The sequence below is a fragment of the Sycon ciliatum genome, chromosome 1, assembly GCF_964019385.1.
Source record: "Sycon ciliatum chromosome 1, ocSycCili1.1, whole genome shotgun sequence".
Classification (NCBI taxonomy): domain Eukaryota; kingdom Metazoa; phylum Porifera; class Calcarea; order Leucosolenida; family Sycettidae; genus Sycon; species Sycon ciliatum.
This window is the reverse complement of record NC_088643.1, coordinates 56,259,364-56,277,700: the sequence shown is the minus strand read 5'-3', so window position 1 is coordinate 56,277,700 and position 18,337 is coordinate 56,259,364. Positions and strand designations below refer to the sequence as shown.

The following is an 18,337-nucleotide window of genomic DNA, read 5'->3' as shown; positions in this document are numbered from 1 at the left end:
CTCCCTGTTAACATGTTCCCATGGCGATGGATTTCGAGGCTTTCACAATAAAATTAATTTCGTTCAACGTTTGTGTAGCATGTTCTACGTCACTCCTCACGCACGCTGCGCGCCGCGCCGCGCCGCGTCGCAGCAGAATCGACACGTAGAAGCGCACGCATCCATTATCCAGTCAGCTCACAGATTCTACGAAATCAGTGAATCACTCACACAGTTTTCAAAGTCTGTACCAGCTTGTTACAGAACTGGTGAAGCTGAAGTGAAAGAACAAAGAATCAAAAGTACACAGAGATTATTGTTCTACTGAAGAAGAGTTTGGTTTGTAGATAATTCAGTTTCCTAGTGAGCGATAGGTTATAAACGGACGAGATGGTGAGCTTGTGCAACACTGTGGATACCTCCCACCAGGACATGATCGTAAGTTTAGCGAAAATACCTATTTTCCTTCATTATTCTGCAATAGGTTTTGAATAACATCAATATTATTTGTACGTGCTTATTCGTGACTGCACAGCACGATGCTCAGCTGGATTATTATGGAAAGAAATTGGCAACGTGCTCGTCTGATCGCAGCGTCAAGATTCTGGACGTTAGTGGTGGTAACCAGCGTGTGATAGCAGACTTGACTGGGTATGTCTGGCTGAGCTGAGCTGCGATGTGAACTGCTAGTCCTGTGATGCTTCCAAGCCTGGTACCCCTCGCATCTTAAAGGGGAAGTTAAGGCAAAAATCAAAATTTCACCAGTTGTAGTCTTCGGGGTGCTGAGTCGAATGGTCTTGGTCCGAGAAAGCTGAGACGCTCCCTTCCTACTTGAATCCCAATCGAACTCGCGCACTTCCACCGAAACTGGGTGACTGCGCCCTACTAGATGGGGATTTGTATGCAAAATGTCACTAAAAGCGCCATTTCGTTCTTATAAAAGCACGGATGACCGCGATTGGCCCATATGTTGTAGTCTTTTGGACGCTGAGTCGACTGGTTTTGGTCCGAAAAGGCTGCGATGCAGCGTTCCTCCTTTATTCCCAATCGAACATGGTTGAAGAAGCGGTCACGTGCTCCTGGGTGCCAAAATCACCTGGTCACCACGCCAGCAGGCGACAACTTTCACACCAAGGTTCAACTCGAGTTCAACTCGAGTGACAGGACTGCACCCAAAAAAGGTCAAAACAGGCTGTAAGTTGTACCCTACAGGCACGGTGACCAGCTGACTGGTGTACGCAGGAGCACGTGACCGCTTGTTCAACCATGTTCGATTGGGAATTAGGGGCGAACGCTGCATCGCAGCCTTTTCGGACCAAAACCAGTCGACTCAGCGTCCAAAAGACTACAACATATGGGCCAATCGCGGTCATCCGTGCTTTTATAAGAACGAAATGGCGCTTTTAGTGACATTTTGCATACAAATCCCCATCTAGTAGGGCGCAGTCACCCAGTTTCGGTGGAAGTGCGCGAGTTCGATTGGGATTCAAGTAGGAAGGGAGCGTCTCAGCTTTCTCGGACCAAGACCATTCGACTCAGCACCCCGAAGACTACAACTGGTGAAATTTTAATTTTTGCCTTAACTTCCCCTTTAATAGTTAGCCACGGAATATAATAGGATTGGTCGTATCTCGAGCACCCTTTATAACAGTCCTGTATCTGAGCAAAGTGTTTCTTCAACCTGAACTTGCCGGGAAAGAACACAAGAGGGCGACAAGGGAACAGTAGTCTTATCAGGTACAAGTGCTGTTTAGAAAGTTTTTTTTAAAGCTAGCAGCGCAATGGGTAAGGGAATATGCCAGGTGCCGACTATCCCGGGTCTTCTATTCGAGTGTTTTGGGCGCTGTCCGGTATTTGCGGAAACGAGTTCTAACTGTGTAACCTCCATCACGGTGGGTCACAAGTGCCACTATTGCCCCTACAGCGCATGTCAGTTATCTGAACACCTTGAGGGCCACCCTCTATTTAGATATGTGACTAATTCGGGGAATCAGAGCTTTGTGTTCTATCAGTGCACTATCCAATGTGCACCTAAAAGGTTTTCACACTTACGTGTATGCTGGCACCATTTTTTTTACTACCGTGGAATGTCAGGTGCATGTATATGTACCTGTCGTAATACCCAGCTCAGTGTCGTTTGAATGGTCTGTAGCAATGCTGTGCTGATCTTGTAGCAATGCTGTGCTGATCTTGTCACTGTAGCCATCAAGGTCCAGTCTGGCAAGTGGCATGGGCACATCCGTCCTTTGGCAACGTGCTCGCTTCTTGTTCATATGACCATAAGGTACGAATGATGGCCTAGTTGCTGCTTGCTATGTCTGATGCTGCTGCTGTTACTGGTATGCACTCTTGATATCATGTCGAAGTATGCGCCAGTTGATTACGGCCGTCGTTGTACTGTGCACGAAGAAAACTAACCCCTCTCCCCTCCCCCTATTTGTGGTGCTGAAGTTTCTATCTGTCTGTCCATCTCTTTGTGTGTTTGGTGTATGTACATGGCGCAGGTGATAATATGGCAAGAAGGACCTAATTCTAGATGGCAGAAGCTCTATGAATATGACAAGCATGTTTCCTCAGGTAAACACTCTAGTAAAAGTATGCTTGTGCAGAGCATGTGCATTACACAGCCAATTTATAATAGTGCGGGTGCTCGCTAGGAGGCCTTCCTTGGACACTTAGTTGTACATGTAACACCAGCACCCATTTACGTTGTATGGCTGCTGCTTCTGCTTTTGCTTTTGCTATTGCTCTCTGCGTGTAAAGTTATCTCAGTTTTTGTCTGGATATGCCCTGTTTGCCTTCTGGGAATATGTTCGTAATTCAATGATATCTTGGTTTGTACGTGTGCAGTAAATTCAGTTTGTTGGGCACCACATGAATGGGGAATGGTACTAGCATGCGGCTCATCAGATGGCAATATCTCGATCCTAACATATGCCGGTAAGTGTCATAAACCCTGCATACGATTTTCACCCGTGTGTGCGTGCATGTGTGTGCGCGCGTGTGTGTGTGCGCGCGCGCGTGCGTACGTGCTTGTGTGTGTGTGTGTGTGTGTGTCTGTGAAAAGTCACTTCAAACAGCTGTGTGGTGGATACCAGGCTAAAAATAGTGGCGGTCAATTCATCAGCCTTCCAAGCTGTTGAATGGTGTAATCCCAGCACAAGTTGCTATGTCTAACATAGCTGTTCGCTATCATCGCTTCCGCGATGGGCATGTCTGAGGTCTGAGGTGTGTCTGTGTGTGACTGTGTGTGGTATGGCATGGCGTCTCTCTCAATCTCCTTCCTCCCTATCTCCTCCCTGTATCTGTGTATGCCGGCTTAAGCGTTCAGTTCATATCTGGAATAAGTACATTGTAGCATTTTTGTGTGTCACTGGGAATGCACCGTGTTACACACAATATCCAGTTCAGCCTTTTGTCCTTGGGCTTAGTTTGTTCAACAGCTGTTACTCTACACTAGCCTATGTAAACATAGGGCACCGTGTACCAATACTCTGCAGTACTGCAAGAGCATAATGTTATGAATTGTGTAGAGAGTACCGTAGAAGTCCGTAAATAAGTACCTGCCCGAAAGAAATACCCCCTTCATTCTTTTGGCTCTGTCTGGTGAAGTCAAGTCAAGCCCGATAAACATACTGCCCGAAATAAGTACCGGTACGGTGTGCAGCACGTAGCATGTACATCGACATGAAAATGACTTCTCCACTACACACAAGTCAGGTCCGAAAGTTAGTTCGTGCCCGAAAGTCAGTACCCGCCCGAAAGTTAGTACGGGTGTGGTCACTAAATTCAAAAGTAAATACGTACTTATTTACGGACTTTTACGGTAATCTGAGAACTTCACCGTGGGCAGCTGAGCTGATTTTTGAATATTTCCCTATACTTTTTTTTAAGAAATTAGAGGCCACATGCCACGTACTGCTCTTTTCTCTCCCAAACTCAACACTTTCTTGTTCGAGTCCCGGTGGTGTGACTGATGATTTTTTCTTTCTTTCATATCTGGCTTGCAAGTGTTGAGTTTGGGAGAGAAAAGAGCAGTACGTGGCATGTGGCCTCTAATTTCTTAAAAAAACTTTGAAATTCTCCGTGAAGTCCAAATTTGAAATTGCAATTTCCCTTTACTGTATTAAAAAAAAGCGCATTGGATGTGATGTGTGATCATAGATGTGTTGATGGTGTTTCCTCCTCTGTTGTTCTGTGTTTCCTTGGCCCATGCAGATAATGAATGGGATACTTATCTGATCAAGAATGCACATGCAGTAAGTGTTGTGCCTGTTGCATGTGTGTGTGTGTGTAGGGGGGGGGGGGGGGGGGTGTATCGGTACCCTTGCTATTCTATGTGATACGTCACCATTGGTGTCGACCCCGGTGGTGTAATGGTAACTTCTGCTTAGCACTGGGGTGTTGCAAGTGGTGCTGTTTTCGTATAGTGCTGTACATTTCGCTTGTAGTGAGACATTGTGCACATGGGTGATAATGTGCACATGGGTGATGATGTGCACATGGGTGATGATGTGCATATGGGTGATGATGTGCACATGCGCACACGTACATGCGCGCACACACACACACACACACACACACACACACACACACACACACTTACTTACTTACTTACTTGTTGCTCACTGCAAAAACTGGTCACGTGGGTCTCCCCGGGAGAGGGGAGAGAGACTCAAAAGGAATCTTGGAAAGATGACTCAATTGGCTATTGAACCGCCCAACGGCCGACACCCCCTGAAATCCCCAAAACTCTGGGTGGACTTGAAAATGATCCCACTTATGGGCTCACCACACCTCAGTAAGTGGGTGAGGACAAGGTGCAGAAAAAGGATTGACGGCATCAGGGTATCCGTCCCGGGATCCAACTGCAGTTACCCCTGCCCCCAGTGAAGGTAATACTTGCCACTAGTGTGGGTGGCTAAATCAGAGTGGATCTGATACAAGCTTTACTAGCACCATGATTACACAAGAGTTAATCTAGCCAGAAGTAGTCCATGGTTAACAGGTATGTACACTTCAAATAGAAAGTATATGAACCCTGAAACCAACAAAGGTGGTAGGTACAACATTACACCTTCAAGCAGCCGAGCCCGTTGGCAACAGACCCAACACTATCCGGCATAAGTGTACCCACCAACCGAACTAGCTGGCACACACACACACACTCTCTCTCTCTCTCTCTCTCTCTCTCTCCTCCCTCTCTCTCTCTCTCTCTCTCTCTCTCTCTCTCTCTCTCTCTCTCTCTCTCTCTCTCTCTCTCTCTCTCTCTCTCTCTCTCTCTCTCTCTCTCTCTCTCTCTCTCTCTCTCTCTCTCTCTCTCTCTCTCTCTCTCTCTCTCTCTCTCTCTCTCTCTCTCTCTCTCTCTCTCTCTCTCTCTCTCTCTCTCTCTCTCTCTCTCTCTCTCTCTCTCTCTCTCTCTCTCTCTCTCTCTCTCTCTCTCTCTCTCTCTCTCTCTCTCTCTCTCTCTCTCTCTCTCTCTCTCTCTCTCTCTCTCTCTCTCTCTCTCTCTCTGAATGATTTTCTCTCGCAAGGTGTGAAATCTTTTCTGCAGGTTGTACTTGTGACACATCTGCTGCTATTCTTGTTGCTATTCTTGTTGCTATGCTTCACAGGTTGGTTGCAATGCTGTCAGTTGGGCACCAGCCACAGCACCATTGACAGTGGTAAGTAGTACGTGTAGATTATCTCTTGAGTATACATGACTTAGCGCAGTGTGCCCTTCATGCTTACATGTTCTGAAGTACAGTGGTGTGGTTTCATCAACAGCTGGTGTGTGTTTATCCGCGCGCGTGGTCATTTCAGACATAGGTTTTCACCCAGAACCTGTTACTTCTCGCTTGCATCCACACCTTAAGTTTTCACCATACGTTTCCTGCCTGTTCTCCCTTATAATATCCTTGGACACTTGTTTTGCAGCCGTTTGGCTGACGTGCTGTTTGGATACTGGTACATATGGTTTGGCTGTACACTGTGGTACTGCTAGTTTCTGGCCCGCTCCACGTCTTCTGAAATAGTTGCTCAGTGCCGAGCACCAATTGACCCGTTGCTACTGGTTGCAAATTTAGAGAAAAAATGTATTTCTGTTGCTTGTGGCTTCCTTGGTTTTCAGGCTGGTCAGAGCGCCTCTCCGTCTGTCAAGCGACTAGTGTCTGGCGGGTGTGACAACCTGGTGAAGATCTGGTGGTGAGTAGTTGTAGTCTTGTTGTGTGTACATGTAGTCTTCATGTTCTCGTATCAAGAGTACTAATGCATTCTCCCATGGGCATGCAGCTCTCCCATGGACATGCAGCTCTCTCATGGACATGCAGCTCTCCCATGGACATGCAGCTCTCCCATGGACATGCAGCTCTCTCATGGACATGCAGCTCTCTCATGTTCTGCTCTACCAACAGGCGAGCGCCACGTGAAACGTTTTGCCGGGCCTTGCGCGCTATCCCGTACCGTGCCGTCAAAGAGAGCTGGCTGCCAGCGTTCGTCCACATAGTCAAATAGGGCTTTCGACGGCAGGGTCACAACGTGAGGCAACTTGGTAGAAGGTGCATGACTGTATGCGATGTGTGTCGTAGCCTGTAGGCAGGGCATTAATGTGAGTTCGAATCCCATGCTATGTGTGGACCTAAAGCTAGGACCACAGCCTGAAGGAACTTGGTACAATATGCACGTCTGCGATGTGGAAGAATACAGTTAGGATCATAGCGCGGAACATCAACAAAGGAAAAGAAGAAAACGAGAGGGCTTGAAAGTTGAAAGCCCAGGAGCCTTCGCTATGCTTTGTTTTACCTACGATTATCGGGCACATGTTTTTTTGTACAGACGTTTCTATCAGTTTGAATAACACACATGACGACCTAGGTAAAAACATTGCACAGCGAGGGCTTCTGGGCTTTCAAGCCCTTTCGTTCCTAACTTTTTAGTTACCGGTAAAAAACAAACTTTAGCTCCTGAACACAATCATGTTGATAGATACGCAATCTGCTGACAGAACTGTTTCGTCCTTTGTGGACTCATCAGCGCAGCACAGAGGAAATGAGGCCGAACCTTGATAATGATAGCAATGAGAAATAAATTGTCCAAAGCCAGATTTAAACCAGGCCCGAACGTACCTTGCCAGAGTGCTCAAACTGACAAGTCAGTGAGCTCTGCATAACGCAAACAGCAAAGGCACTACCCCACACAAGAGTGGTCAACTGCTACAAGAGCAGAACGTACCTTGCCAGAGTGCTCAAACTGACAAGTCAGTGAGCTCTGCATAACGCAAACAGCAAAGGCACTACCCCACACAAGAGTGCTCAACTGCTACAAGAGCATATGTTGATAGATACATACATGTAACTCTAAACTCCCAGATAGGTAAATTCTACCAGGTAGTTATAATTATTATATTGCGCTCTGGTGCTAGCTTATTAATTTTGCATTTTTTGGAATTTTTTCAACACATAACATGGGGTTCGAATCCGCACTATCGCCCTGCGTGCATTCCCTCGATACACTTCCTATTCATACACATTCTACCAAATCAGAAATTGCTTCACCTTATGATCCTACAGTTGAAAGCCCTCTTTGAATATGTGGCCAGCTAGCCGTCTTTGATGGTACGGTACGGGACATGTACAGGATAGCGAGATAGTGAAAAAGAAGAAAAAAACTAGGACCATAGCGTGAAATAGCTACTTGGTAGAATGTACATGAGTTACATGTGAGTTACATAATTATATATAATATGTGTGGTAGAACAATCTTTACTTATAAAAAAGAGGCACCTGTGACGTGTGTCTGTGTGTGTGTGTGTGTGTCACGCTCCTTATAAAGAAGAGGCACCTGTGACGTGTGTTTTTGTGTCACGCTGAAGCGCTGCAGAGCAGCGCTGCCCTGAGCACGCGAAGCGTGCGAACAGTGTAGCACAGTGTAGCTAGCGGCCGCAGAAGCACTGAGCACGCGAAGCGTGCGAATCGTGTAGCTAGCGGAAGCAGCCACAGAAGCACTGAGCACGCGAAGCGTGCGAATCGTGTAGCCACCACCACGTGCTGAGCACGCGAAGCGTGCGAACAGTGTAGGTAGGTGGTAGCAGACACGATCAGTACGAGTAGCAGTAGCAGCCTAGCCGCGCGCAGAAGCACTGAGCACGCGAAGCGTGCGAATCATGTAGCCACCTAGCCTAGGCCATACTGCCATAGGTAGCACTAGCAGCCGCACAAGCGCTGCGGACCACGTGAACCGTTCTCTGCAAATATAAACATCTGCAACAAAAGGATACAAAAGATCTGCACTGACTGCACTCTGCATCTGATCTGCAGTGAAGAGCGCATCGCACTTTTTTTCGTAAGTTTATGAATTTTTTGAGCCGCTTCATCCGCCACCAGGTGATGGACAACCCTGACCAGCCTCCCGAAGGCGTAACAGACGTCCCTCCTTCTCCTTCCAACGATGAAGAACCTCCCTCACCAGGACTTCAGCGGTCTGGCCACCACCACGTGCTGAGCACGTGTGCTGTTCATGTACTTGCTTCACCCGCATGCCACATTCGGCCAGGCAACGCTGGCCGGTGGTGCTGCTAGTTTTTTAATAAGAACTAAAAACCTACCAAGCTCAGGGCCCTCACTATGCTTCGGTTTTACCTAGGTTATCATGTGTTATTCAAACCGCTAGAAATGTCTTTGCAATACGATTATCGGGCACATGGTCTTGTTGTGCATGGACAACTTGGGACCGTCAGATTGATTTATCTGAACTGAGCCAGCCGGGAAAAAACCCTCGCGCCGACGGACGCTGGAATGAGGGGAAAAAACGGGTGTATAACTATAACCCCAAGTGGCAAGATGGAAGTAAGGCCAAGCATAGTTGGTTCAGATTGATACAAGTCCAAGCTGCAATGGCTGTTTCTCGCAGGTCCTTGATTCATACACCTGTAGAGTTAGCACATGCCGTTAACCTACATAGCAGTGCACTCTGTCTCCTGGGCGTTAACCTACATAGCAGTGCACTCTGTCTCCTGGGCGTTAACCTACATAGCAGTGCACTCTGTCTCCTGGGCATTAACCTACATAGCAGTGCACTCTGTCTCCTGGGCGTTAACCTACATAGCAGTGCACTCTGTCTCCTGGGCGTTAACCTACATAGCAGTGCACTCTGTCTCCTGGGCGTTAACCTACATAGCAGTGCACTCTGTCTCCTGGGCGTTAACCTACATAGCAGTGCACTCTGTCTCCTGGGCGTTAACCTACATAGCAGTGCACTCTGTCTCCTGGGCGTTAACCTACATAGCAGTGCACTCTGTCTCCTGGGCGTTAACCTACATAGCAGTGCACTCTGTCTCCTGGGCGTTAACCTACATAGCAGTGCACTCTGTCTCCTGGGCATTAACCTACATAGCAGTGCACTCTGTCTCCTGGGCGTTAACCTACATAGCAGTGCACTCTGTCTCCTGGGCGTTAACCTACATAGCAGTGCACTCTGTCTCCTGGGCGTTAACCTACATAGCAGTGCACTCTGTCTCCTGGGCGTTAACCTACATAGCAGTGCACTCTGTCTCCTGGGCGTTAACCTACATAGCAGTGCACTCTGTCTCCTGGGCATTAACCTACATAGCAGTGCACTCTGTCTCCTGGGCATTAACCTACATAGCAGTGCACTCTGTCTCCTGGGCGTTAACCTACATAGCCGTGCACTCTGTCTCCTGGGCGTTAACCTACATAGCAGTGCACTCTGTCTCCTGGGCGTTAACCTACATAGCAGTGCACTCTGTCTCCTGGGCGTTAACCTACATAGCAGTGCACTCTGTCTCCTGGGCGTTAACCTACATAGCAGTGCACTCTGTCTCCTGGGCGTTAACCTACATAGCAGTGCACTCTGTCTCCTGGGCGTTAACCTACATAGCCGTGCACTCTGTCTCCTGGGCGTTAACCTACATAGCAGTGCACTCTGTCTCCTGGGCGTAAACTTTCTATAATAATGTCTGAGGAGCTTACTGAGAGCATCAACCAGTGAAGCAAATGATTCCCTCCTTTGACAGATCGGTGATAGTTGATTCCTGCAAGTTGGAGTGCTTGCAAGAAGCCTCCAAGTTGTCTCAGTATTCTACGGAATGTCCACAGTTCGGTTGTCCTCCTGTGCAGACTGCAGCACAGGTTCCAACCTTTCGTACATCAGGTACTCTGTGAGGGCAAGATCACGTACGCTGCTGTTGGACAAATTGCCAACTATCTTGTGAAAAGTGATTCAAATCCGGTCTCTGAACGTGGCCAAGCTAATTTCCATCATTTCTTCCTCATCCACTTGTGGAGAGTCAGCGGACGCTTGTCCATTGTTCGGTGAAACCGGTAGAACATCTCAGCACTGACTAGGTTGCCTATCATCATTCTGAGGGTCTTCAAGCGAAATCAAAGACGTGGTGATTGGAAAAGGTAATGCGACCTGCACGGGACTCCGAACTGCAATGACTTTGGGCACGAACCATGTGACTAGCTTCGCGAAGCCTGGCACACTATCCTGTACCACCCAAGAGAGCTAGCAGGCAGCGTTCACCCACTTATTCATTCTCTCGATGTTTGTTGCTGGTGCTGTTGTTGTTTAGTGCGGAGAGTGGTCAATGGACGGAAGAACACAGCCTACCACAGCACACTGACTGGATCCGCGACTGTGCCTGGGCCCCCACTATTGGACAACCATCTCTAACCATTGCCAGCTGTTCACAGGTAAGGGCATGCCATCTGCAATTATCTATTTAATACCACACGAAGAGTGTTCTTTGTTGGCTGCCTCCCACCTGCTGCTCACACACCCATCGCCTTTTATGGGAACACCTCGTTTACGGTATGTCAGCATTACAGTATAGTTCTATAGTAATGTGCCACACACTGCCCAGTGCATGGCGCATCCGCTCTGTGGACTTGTGACACCGCGATACTAGGAGTCACGCTTCATGACAATGGTGGTGTTTTGAACAATTTTCAATTTTTGACAATTTTTTTTTGACATAATCTTTTCGACGACGCACGCGCATGCGAGTCTTTTGGAATGTTTTCCCTCGTGCACTTGGCCGGGCTTTACACTACAAGGTCGGTGATCAGCACGTGCTCTCACACTGCTCTGCGGCAAAATGCGCGTTTCTCTGAAAAAGGTGACGTCAACCAAAACTTCCGCCGTGGGCGGGGGTATCTGCAGATTGTGCAGGGGAGATCCGGAGTTGCACACTCTTGTTTACTAGTACTGCTGCAGTGTAGTATCTATTCTTGATCTCGTTCTTCCACGACTGCATGATTGTGTGCTGGCCTTATTAGTCAGGAGATGGGTGATGAGAACGGCCGTTAGGCCTGTGTGCTCCCATAGCTCAGTCGGTTAGAGCGCCGTGCTAATAACGCGAATGAGGTTCGAGCCCTGCTGGGAGCATGTTTTTTTAATACTTCAGAACTCGAAATTCTGTGCACATGCTAGTATTGATCACGGTGGTGTACACATCCTGGTGCTCCGCATTGCCTGGCACTGTTTTGCATTGCGTGATACCAGGGAGTAGTGAAGTAGTAACTTATCTGAAACTGGTATTTTATTACTCCCTGATGATACTACTGTATTGTACTGTCGTGGACATGGATGTGAGTACCGCTTCACACAGCTGCATGGCCAGCGCCCTGGGGCCGCTAGACGTGTGACCAGATTTCCATGTCCACGACAGTAGTACATGTACTGCATTCCGAGGCATTTCACTCCGCCACCGTGGTGAGCTGTTTGGGGATGTAGGTGCTGAGTGGAGTGCTACAGTAGCTGTTGGTAGTGTACCACTGATTGCTATGCCAGTCTGTGCAGGCGTCGTCTTTCATTTTGCTATATTGTTCATTTTACAAGGAGCTGGTTTCTGTGACTTTTTGTTTCTTGCATGTGTGTGTGCAGGACCAGCAGGTGATCATCTGGACCAAGGATGATTCTCCTGGCAGTGCATGGCAAGGAAAGGTGAGTCAGCGCTGTCGCCACCGATAGCGTTGCATGTGTGCCTTTGTCAAGTGTTTGGTATTGTCTCTTCTATCGTATAGCATGATGATCTGCATGTCCACTAGTACAATCTGTCTGTGTATGTGTGGGTGCGGGGCCGGGTGTGGGTGTGGTTGCGCGCTCCTGTGGAATGCTCATCATTACAAGGCAGCTAGAAAACTACTGCTTGCTCACAACTGAGGGGAGAAAGTGTGGATCGTGTTGGGTCCAAGTGCTAAATCCGACTTCGAAGTCGGTGCACTCGCTCTTCGACGCCAACACGCATTACTTACTCAAGGAAACAACTTCGTTCATGATGAATACTCAAGATCGATTCGACAGATCGTCTTTTTTGTGAGGCTGGAATCAATAATCATAATGAGTGGCGTGTCATCTCCCGGTGTTTATTTTACTACTCCCTGGTTTATACCTACATGATAATAGTCACAAGTTATCGTGCATCCAAACCTGAGCCAAAGTAGATTACTAGTACTACAGTTGCGCTCACTGAAATCCGATCCAAAGTGCAAAGCTGGCGCCCTCAACTAGCACGCCCTTGACTTGGCCCTGGAAGCCGTACGAATGCGGCTGGACTTACACATGTACAAGTACAGTGATGTAATCAGAACTGGTCCAGGGTGTCAGCTTTGCACTTCGGGTCGGATTTCAGTGAGCGCAACTGTAGTATGTGAAATAGATTCAGATTTTCATGTGGATTATGGATGACCCAGTTTCCATGTTCTCTCTCTCTCTCTCTCTCTCTCTCTCTCTCTCTCTCTCTCTCTCTCTCTCTCTCTCTCTCGCTCTCTCTCTCTCTCTCTCTCTCAATCTCTCACTCGTGCACTCCTAGGTAATGCACAAATTTGATGACACACCGTGGCATGTCAGCTGGTCAATCACTGGTGATGTGCTGGCTGTCTCGTCTGGCGACAATAAGGTCAGGAGAATGACAGAGATCCGTGTGTGTACATGTATCATAATGTATGTGTGTGTGCGCGTGTGTGCGTGTGTGCGTGTGTGTGTGTGTGTGTGTGTGTGTGTGTGTGATACGTTGTGTGAGTGCAATGCTTATTTAGAAAAGCGATTCTGTCAGCTTTTCTATTATTGTTGATAGACTGTGTAAGCCAGTTTAGACACGTCTTGTTTTTGCATGACTATACGTAGTGGTGGCCTGCGGAAGCGAAGGCTATAGCTTGTGTGTTTCTGAACATTCAAGTGATGCTAACGCGGATCCCGCGAATATTATATTATTATACGTGAGCAGTGAACAAGCCGAGTTTCATGCATACGTCACCTGACAGCTGCAGCCATCACTCAGCACCCACTAGATCATTATACAGTTTCATTGTAATCCAGCTTAGAATCAAGTTTTAAATCAGAGTGAAATTTCTTTGTGTCGGCCTATAAGCCCATGTGTATGTGCTTGTATCCGGGTTTGTGCACAACGTCGTGTGTTTATAACATTTATCCGCCGGTGTGTGTGCTCGTACATGTAGTGCAATACGGGTGTTCAGAATCGCCGTTAACGGCTGTACGCTGTGCCATGTGTGACAAGCGTGCACAATCCACAGAAGTGTGCATCTGCCTGCACTTTCTCTATCCACTGTATCTAGTGCTGTAACAGCAGAGTTTCGCATCACATGAACAGCATGCTTCGATTGGTTGGGGTTGCAAACAGTGCAACGTGACCACCATAGTTACTGTACCCAAAGCAGGCTTGCTGCGTACAGCCCTGTACTCTGTAGTTCACATCGCCATAGAGTGCGCGTGGTGCCTAGGGGGTTGTCTCGGCATGTGAAATTCTGCCACCACAGACCCAATGGACGTGTGTGTGTGTGCATGTGTGTGTGTGTGTGCATGGTGTGCGTGTGTGGCCGTGTATGCACATGCTGTTTGTGCTTGTTACGTACAGGTTACCCTCTGGAAGGAATCATTTGGTGCCAGTGGTTTGGTGTGGACACAGCTAAGCGAGGTTTAGGCATGCTAGCGGGTGTCTAGTGTCGGAACGATTACACGATTTTTGATTGATCTACACCGCTGTATTTATGCTGAGCCTGTGTGTGTGCGCGCATGTGTGTGTGGTGTGTGTGTGCGTGTTTCCCATGAAGAGTGCGGTGCCTGCGTGCGTGTGTGTGCAGAGTATAGTGTTTGTTTTGCTGTAATTCCGCATCTGTATGTGATGTCCGTACCTTATTCCTAGCTATTTTATGCTTTATGCTTATAGTGAACAATGCCACTCTAACAAGACAGCTGCTCTTCTCCTCTCAGTAATTCTTCACCTGACGACTGTATAAATAAGCTCCTCTCATTAGCGTTTATTTTTTTATTTCTTCAAAAATGACTGTACAAAACTATTCATGTACTTGATTTTACAGCCAGGGGCCCGGGGAAGGGAAATCGTATGGTAGAGTGCAACAAAGTTTGTGGGGTGTGAGAACCTTCCCAAGATATCACTTAGCCGGTTTTTGTGTGGAGCTGTGTCCGCTCGAAGATAATTTGAGTGTGGATTGCCTGCGGAACGTGTACAAAGGTCACGTCGAATGACCTACAGAGAGCCTCCACAACACGACCATGAAAGGACGAGATGGTGGGTGCTCTCGCGGTACTTTATGGTACTGGTCGCTGGTATGTCTGCTTTTTTTCCATTTGCCTTAGTATGTATTCAATACATACATAAAGGCAAATGACTCGGAAAAAGCAGACATACCAGTGACCAGTATGTATTGCATGAGTGAGCAGTGCTACTCATGTAAGCTCCTCGCCTTGAAACCAATGGACGCAGGAACAACAGTTAACGTTTATTTTATATTCCTTCAAACAGCAGCTAGTTACCAAAAGTTACCAAAAGCACAAAGCAGTTACCAACAGCACAGCGATGGCTGCTAAGTGCATGCATGTATTTTTGTGAAGTTTGCATGAAGCTAAAAAAAAAGCGAAACGGAAACGACATTTTGGAGATGAAACAAGTAAATTATTTTTTTAAAGAGAGATTTCATGACACACGCTACGCACCCTACAAGAGATATGGAAACATAGTGGGTGGTGGTGGGGTGTTTGGTAGGGGGGGGGGGGGGGGGCACCTCAAGGGTACGAGAACAAATGCAGACACACGCATATAGATATGGACTAAGCACACGTGTGAAGACTCAGCATATGAATCTGATCATGGCCCAAAACAGTAAAACACCCTGGAATACGGAGGCACACAAAATAGGTATGGAAACAAACAAAAAATGGATGTCAAAACGATCTCTGCAAACAGGCTGCGTCGGTGGGCTGCAATATAGAAAGTAACGAAAAAGTTGGACAGGAGCCGATTGGATGGGCCTATTAGCTGCAGGTCGTCAGGAGCTGAGCCTCCTTGATGGTTCAGGAGCTGAGCCTCCTTGATGGTTTAGGAGCTGAACCTACTTGATGGTTCTGCTGGCAGTCTTGAGCAGATTGAACTGCATCTGCAGTTCTGGATAGGACGGTGCAATGACGTCAATGCACTGGCACAGGCTCTGCATGACGCGAGGGCCGTACTTGCTGGTAATGGACTGGGTACTGTCCAGCACGGATACGGCGTAACTGAGATAGTTGAGCTTGATGTGAATATCACTGCCAAGGTCACTAGACAGCTGCTGGATGAGTGACAGTAGAATCTGCTGGCTGAGATGACACTGTCCATTTGCTGGGAAGATTGTCTCGACAGGAAGCAGCTTGCACAGGTACACCACGGTGCCAATATTTGACGCTGACAAAGCCTGGCCAGCAAAGCAAAGAGGGAACACAGAAAATGGAAAGAACATCATGCTCAGGCGGATAAAACCTCATGTTCATTGCGGAGTGCTATACGAGCATGATACGCAGCCAGAGAGATAAGAAAACCTAATGTTCATTGCGCAGTGCTACACAAGTATGATACGCAGCCAGAGAGATAAGCACCACAGAACATGCTCTGTCCCCACAGAATAACGCAGACAACATCTTAAAATTATGCGCATAATTACTAGTATTCGGGCGAAACAGGCCACTATGCGGCAAATATGCGGGATTATACGGTCATAGTGCACGAGTTATCTGCCCTTGGTACAACATTACTTCATTATGTATATAATAACACATGGTACGGAGGGCATTATGGCTGATTTATGCCCTAGTGCGTAGCCCGAGGTCGTGCACCGTAGCCCAAGGGCCGCAGGCCCGCGGGCTACGGTGCACGACCGAGGGCTACGCACTAGGGCATACAATCAGCCATAATGCACGACGCACCATGTGTTTATTATAGTTCATACATGCCAAGTGCCTAGTTGTAGACAAATTAATAAGGTAAACATGGTCAAGGGAGGAGGAAGGTTCCAATCAGCTGTCATATGAATGAAGGGTCGAACAAGATCGGAAGGAGCTTTCTCCGTGGAATGATAGAACGTTTTGTGTCAGATTTACTTGCAGTTCCAGGAATATGCCTTTGCATTTTGGTGTTAGTGTTGCCTATTGGGCGGTGCGGAAGTTAGCTGATTCGCTGCTGCTTTGGAGTTAACGTTGGATGCAAACATCCTTGACCAAATGGCACTAGTAATTAGACTAGTTTTGAGAGTACATTGTAAGTTTTCTTATTCGGAACAATGATACTTTTTCACATACATCTGAGATTGTGTTCGCATTGCTTTCAGTTTACTTGAGGTCCATATGTACACTGGACATGTAGCTAGTTACATTTGAAGTACATGTACATGTAATGTAACTGTATATTTTGTAGGAGTTCGAGATACAATCTGATCCATTCCAGATAGGTAACTTTGTGATGCATGTTCACCTGTCGACTTGTTCGTCTCAATTGACTTGAATTTAGTAATGCATTGCAATGATATGCTGTGTGCTATTGTCACGTTGTTATCAATTACTTCTCCTATGTCGACATTGCCAGTAAAATATAATTGTTTTGGATGGTACACGTAAGTAGTTTCGTTTTGTGTGGTGTGTGCGAGTGCATGTGGTGTCCTTAGGAATGGTCCCATGCGTTCTATGTGCGCTGGAGTACTGCCAGTTATGTGCCAGGTCACTGCCCAAAGGCATGGCTTGGTGCATATTTGGCAGTGCACCAGCGTACGTAGTACGCCTGGGGTCATTCCTAATGGGCATGGGTACGCCGTACCCGGGCATTATCGTCTGATAATGCCCTGGTACGGTGGTGCTCTGATTGGCCAAATGCTAGCAACGACCTGACAACAGGCACGTGACATGTATGAAAGTACAAGTAGGGTACAGTTTCATGCAAGTATACAACTTTGTCGTACAAACTCATGGGTGGGTGCGACTTTGTAGTACATTTTCAGCATCATGTACTATTTTGAAGTACTAATATTTTCTTGTACATTCCCATGGGTAGCGCGGGTTTTATGCAAAATTTCTCGAAAACGCGGATGAAAGCCAATAACGCAGAAAATTGCGCGTCCGCGGAATCGTGGTATCCTGTGGGGACAGCATACTCTCTGAGCTGATGATTGGCCCTACAGTGCCATGAAACTCCGAGTATGACATGTATGACAAAACAAAAGTTCCCTGCCATTGTGAGCTTGTGAAGGCAGTTTACATGTACCGTAAAGTACCGTTGATCCGCCCCCTCTCTAATTCCCGCCCCCTGTCGATTTTCTCCTTGTGAAGCGACTTGGGCGTATACAACGAAATACGATGTTGAACCGACGCATGCAATGCTGTACACAATACTTGCCAATCCAGGATCAAAATGTGCACAATCCAGCACATTGAGTGTGATCCTCTACGTTGTACATCGTACTGCACTTGACAGCCTTGATCTAATTCCCGCCCCCTGCCGAAAAACCAGCTGGGAAGCGACATGGCGTGGGGGCGGATCAACGGTACATTACGGTATATGTGAAGGCACAACTCTGATCTAACTAGGATTAGTTCATCATATGGATTAGCATTGCTTTATCAAATACATGTACAGCACAATTAAAGGATTCAAATAGGTGAGTGCATGCAGATTTTACAGTTTTTTTTAGTACTTTGCAGCAGCACTTTTTGCTGGCTTGTTTTGAAGAGGCAACACTTACATCCATGAATGCTTGTTGATAATCGCCTTTATCAACGAGCTGCTGCAGAAGTACCTACAGGACAGAACCGGAAGAAACACACACACACACACACACACACACACACACACACACACACACACACACACACACACACACACACACACACACACACACACACACACACACACACACACACACACACACACACACACACACACACACACACACACACACACACACACACACACACACACACACACACACACACACACACACACACACACACACACACACACACACACACACACACACACACACACACACACACACACACACACACACACACACACACA

At 47.3% G+C, this 18,337-nt stretch overlaps 2 protein-coding genes across 2 annotated transcripts in view; one reads left to right on the top strand and one right to left on the bottom strand.

Annotated features, from left to right (window-relative positions):
* The first annotated feature begins 214 nt into the window (after nt 1-214).
* Nucleotides 215-14,305, top strand: LOC135804461 (protein SEC13 homolog). The gene is made up of 12 exons (XM_065318337.1): nt 215-417; nt 515-630; nt 2,182-2,263; nt 2,484-2,556; nt 2,830-2,919; nt 4,198-4,238; nt 5,595-5,645; nt 6,092-6,165; nt 10,553-10,673; nt 11,866-11,925; nt 12,794-12,880; nt 13,856-14,305. Exons 1-12 carry the CDS (start codon nt 370-372, stop codon nt 13,919-13,921), a joined length of 909 nt encoding a protein of 302 aa, XP_065174409.1. The 5' UTR covers nt 215-369; the 3' UTR covers nt 13,922-14,305.
* Nucleotides 14,306-14,728: 423 nt separating this feature from the next.
* LOC135804460 (enhancer of mRNA-decapping protein 4-like) overlaps nt 14,729-18,337 on the bottom strand; it is a 28,480-nt gene continuing 24,871 nt past the window's right edge. Inside the window, exons 23-24 of the mRNA XM_065318336.1 lie at nt 18,003-18,056; nt 14,729-15,689 (exon numbers count right to left, since the gene is read on the bottom strand). Coding sequence (XP_065174408.1) covers nt 15,351-15,689; nt 18,003-18,056 — 393 coding nt within the window. The 3' untranslated portion in view covers nt 14,729-15,350. The remainder of the gene's footprint in view (nt 15,690-18,002; nt 18,057-18,337) is intronic.

Coding starts and splice junctions, on each gene's coding strand:
- LOC135804461 (XM_065318337.1), top strand. CDS start 370: ATGGTGAGCTTGTGCAACACTGTGGATACCTCCCACCAGGACATGATC. Junction 2,264..2,483: donor CTTGTTCATATGACCATAAG/GTACGAATGATG, acceptor TACATGGCGCAG/GTGATAATATGGCAAGAAGG. Junction 5,646..6,091: donor CCACAGCACCATTGACAGTG/GTAAGTAGTACG, acceptor CTTGGTTTTCAG/GCTGGTCAGAGCGCCTCTCC.